A 3,838-nucleotide genomic window follows, 5' to 3' on the forward strand; every position below is an offset into this window, starting at 1 on the left:
CGATAATAGGCTATGTGTCCAAAACTGTTACTTTTCAGCATTCACACAAATAGCAAACGTAGTAGATTGACAAGCTCAAAACGTGAAGCCACGCATTTTGAGCTTTCAGATCTGCTACTTTTGATGCTTTTGTGTGACACTGTAGTATGATCAAGTATAGGGCATTCATTTAGACATTTTTAATTAAAATGTAAATAAAAAAATCACACCGTGTGAACTGAGTGGTGCAACTCCCCCCCCCCCCCTCCTCTCCTATCTCTCTCTCTCTCTCAGTAGCAGGCAACAGGCAGCACTAATACTATCTCTCTCTCTGTTTCTGGCAAACAGAGCCCCTACTGGTACTAATAGTCATATACTGGTGCTCATGGCCACATAGATACACAGACATTGCTGGTTGTAGGAGTGGTTGCACCACTCAAAAAAGTTAGAATATGGAGATGAGAGGTTTCTGTGTTCATACACTTACTAGCAGACACACATACGCACCATCCACATTCAGCTCTCATACTTCCCCCAGAGGCTGATGGAAAACATAATCATGGTCTTCCCCTGTGGACCACTTACTGTCACTCCTCGTCTCATAAAGACAGGTGTGATATGAGTCCTACTTTATGTGTGTGTGTGTGTGTGTGTGTGTGTGTGTGTGTGTGTGTGTGTGTGTGTGTGTGTGTGTGTGTGTGTGTGTGTGTGTGTGTGTGTGTGTGTGTGTGTGTGTGTGTGTGTGTGCGTGTGTGTGTGCGTGTGCGTGTACTGGTGAGGGCCAAATGTCCCCACAAGTACAGGCCTACATACAAAAATAATGTACAATGCATTGTTAAAGTATAGCTTGTTGATCTGATATTAACAAAACTGTAAAAATGTGTGTGTGTGTGACTGTGTGTGTGTGTGTGCGTGTGCGTGTGCATGTGCGTGTGTGTGTGTGTTTGCGTGTGCGTGTGTGTTTGCGTGTGCGTGTGTGCGCGCGTTCGTGCGTGCGTGTTTGTTTGTTTGTCTGACACCTTGGTGAGTCGTGTTTGTCTGACACCTCGGTGAGTCGTGTTTGTCTGACACCTCGGTGAGTCGTGTTTGAATGTGCATTTGATGTGTTTCATTGAAAGGGGTATGATCTCATCAGTACCTCATCATTCAGCTGGATGCTTGGCAGCTGCTCCCTGTCTTCCCGGTCTGGTTATGAGACAGCCTTTCAAAGCCACCCCATTTACACCCATAGTGTTGCTTTAAGATTAGTTTTACATCCACTTATTTATGATCCACATGGCATTCAGATGTGCCAGAGTTGCAATAGCTTGCAATTTGCTTAGATCTCATGAGATGCAGTGTTAGACAAAGGTAGTACAGCCTCCCTTCCTCATCATCTTAACACTTAACAATAATAGTAATACTAGCATTTATTGAAATTTTTTGATCTAATTCACGCCAACTAAATTGGGACAAAATAGGGGTAACAAACAACAACAACAAGAAAGCATATTTTGAGCAGAGCGATTTTGATTTCATGTCTCACACAGCGCTTACAGATGCCAACCATTGCTGTGCACGGATGTCCTGCCATCTTATTGGCTGAACCTGAAACAAGTAAACATGGACTTCTCATGGTTGTGGTAACAATTGTCTGATCGTAAACTACTGGATAATCAGGAGGATTTACTTTTTCCCACATCAATTTAAATTTTAATAAAATATGCAAATTATCTAATTCAATATTAACAATACAAAAATGTACCAGCCAGACCAAGTACAGAGACAAAATTGAAGTTCTGTATTGTTCATGTGCGTTAATTTATCGGGATATTAATGAAATATGAGAAATTCATGTTTTCCTTGGGCCGGCTCTTCATGCTGAGGTTAAGTGATTTAAATAAAATCATATACAAATGTGGGAAAAGTGCTCAGAAGAAGTAAGTACGTTTGTAAGTGAGGTTTATTATTGCCGTGAGTCCATCGCTGTTTCATGAGTAAAAGCAGAAATATCACAATGTAACACTCTTTTACTTTTTTAATATATTTTTTATCCCACGATTTTGTAACCCATTTTTCACCCTTGTGTCAATCATCTAATGTGATCCTGGGCTCTACACACCCTCCACCAACCTAGTTGGCTTTTTACCAACCCAATATATATATATATATATATATATATATATATAAGTTCGGACTACTAGAACACATATTGATACAAATGACAGGACTTAAAAATAGTTAGTTACATAGATCACCCTGCCATTACATGTGCTTAGTTAATGAGTCAGCTCCTGGTAGGTGTCTTAAATGACCCCTCAAAGACAGTTGGCTGATAAGATGTCGCCCAACCCCCATTCAAGAGTTGCATGTGGGCCCATTGGAATGTGGTTAGAGACCAGTTTACTATTGAGAGTTACCTCTTTTGTCTCCCTGTCTGAGAGCACATGTTTAGATCCCATAACTTTAATCCAATACATTCTCCAATTTGTATCAATCCCGTACATCCATAATTGGACACGACAAACGTGGAACATCACTTTGTCAGACATTGACAGATTGAGCCCAGATAGTACCACACATCTACGTCTTCTTCAGTGACTCCGGCATCTGCGGTGGAGGGGGGCGGGGTAGACGGAAGTACACCTTAACGGAGTCGTAGATGAACCACTGCAGGGCAGTCAGAGTGCCCACCATGATGATCCGAGCCCCCAGACCCTTCCACATGCCTGTGGGTCCCAGCTTCTTGAGCACCTGCTTGACAGTGCTGCCTTTCTCCTTATTGAGCACGGAGACCACAGAATCGGCGGGATGCGACACGACGGCGCAGAACACGCCGGCGATGTAACCGGCCACGAAGGTCACTACCAGCTGCTCAGACTGGCTGCACTCGCTGCGAGGTTTGGGCACGACGTGTTTGTAGAGCATCTCCACGGTCCTCTCGAAGCAGGCAAACTTCATCATGGTGTAAGGAATCTGCCTCATCCACAGGGGGCCCAGTCCTTTGTAGAAAGCCCAGAGGCCCTCCTCTGTGTACATCTTAGGTGCACACGCTCTCAGCGTGTTGGCATAACCAGGCTGGGTCTGGATGCGTATTTTACATGCCTCCATGGGGGCCAGAGCAATGTCTGCAAAGAACTCTGCGCTAGCAGAGGCAGCCAAGTAGAGAGATGTCCTCCACAGGTAGGCATTCTCCTCTCCCAGAAGGTCACTGTAGAAGATTTTGAAAGCCTCGTAGAAGCCAAACTTGCAGAGACCTTGCATGGAGTATCCGATGAACGTGGGAGCCCAGCCCTTTGCCAGCCCACGGACACCGTCCTCTTTCACTGTAAGTGAGAACCCGTTGATGATGCTCTTGTACTTTGCAGGGTCCACCTGCAGTCTGCATTTGACCAGATCAAGGGGTACAACTAGTGTATGTGTGACTCCACAGCTGAGAATGCCCCCCAAGCCACACAAGGCATAATACTTCGCAGACCCAAAATCGCAGCTCACATCATCCCCTGCAGCAGCTGCTAGTTTCCGTCCACGTTCTGGTTCTGGCCGAGCACAGCTGCTAGTCTCCGTCAGGCTACATTCTGGTTCTTTTCTTTGTGTGAACTGTGGGATGTGGAATGGGTTGGCCCGGTTGTGTTGCAACAGCATAGTCGGATACATTGTATCCTTTGGAATCTGTGTCTTTTGACACTATGGGCCTCTGAGACAGGTTTGATGATACTTTCTATCAGTTGGCTGGACAAGTAGGCCTACCGCACTAATGCAGTGTTTCACAGGTCCGGTCTTTTGCATCTAATTATCTGTGAGGCAGGGCTAATTATAGTCAAAGAGTCTATGATGTCATTTCTTGTGATGTCAATCATCAAGGTCTGTTTACTTGAAC

General features: G+C 44.8%; 1 protein-coding gene across 1 annotated transcript; it reads right to left on the bottom strand.

The window, feature by feature from the left end:
• Window positions 1-2,541: 2,541 nt before the first annotated feature.
• On the bottom strand, window positions 2,542-3,603 carry LOC308312382 (solute carrier family 25 member 3-like; the record flags this gene model as incomplete). The annotated part of the gene is made up of 1 exon (XM_080758986.1): window positions 2,542-3,603. One exon carries the CDS (start codon window positions 3,601-3,603, stop codon window positions 2,542-2,544), a length of 1,062 nt encoding a protein of 353 aa, XP_080615112.1.
• Window positions 3,604-3,838: the final 235 nt, after the last annotated feature.

This window comes from Protomyctophum bolini (genome assembly GCF_963924005.1).
Source record: "Protomyctophum bolini genome assembly, chromosome: 3".
NCBI classification, from domain to species: domain Eukaryota; kingdom Metazoa; phylum Chordata; class Actinopteri; order Myctophiformes; family Myctophidae; genus Protomyctophum; species Protomyctophum bolini.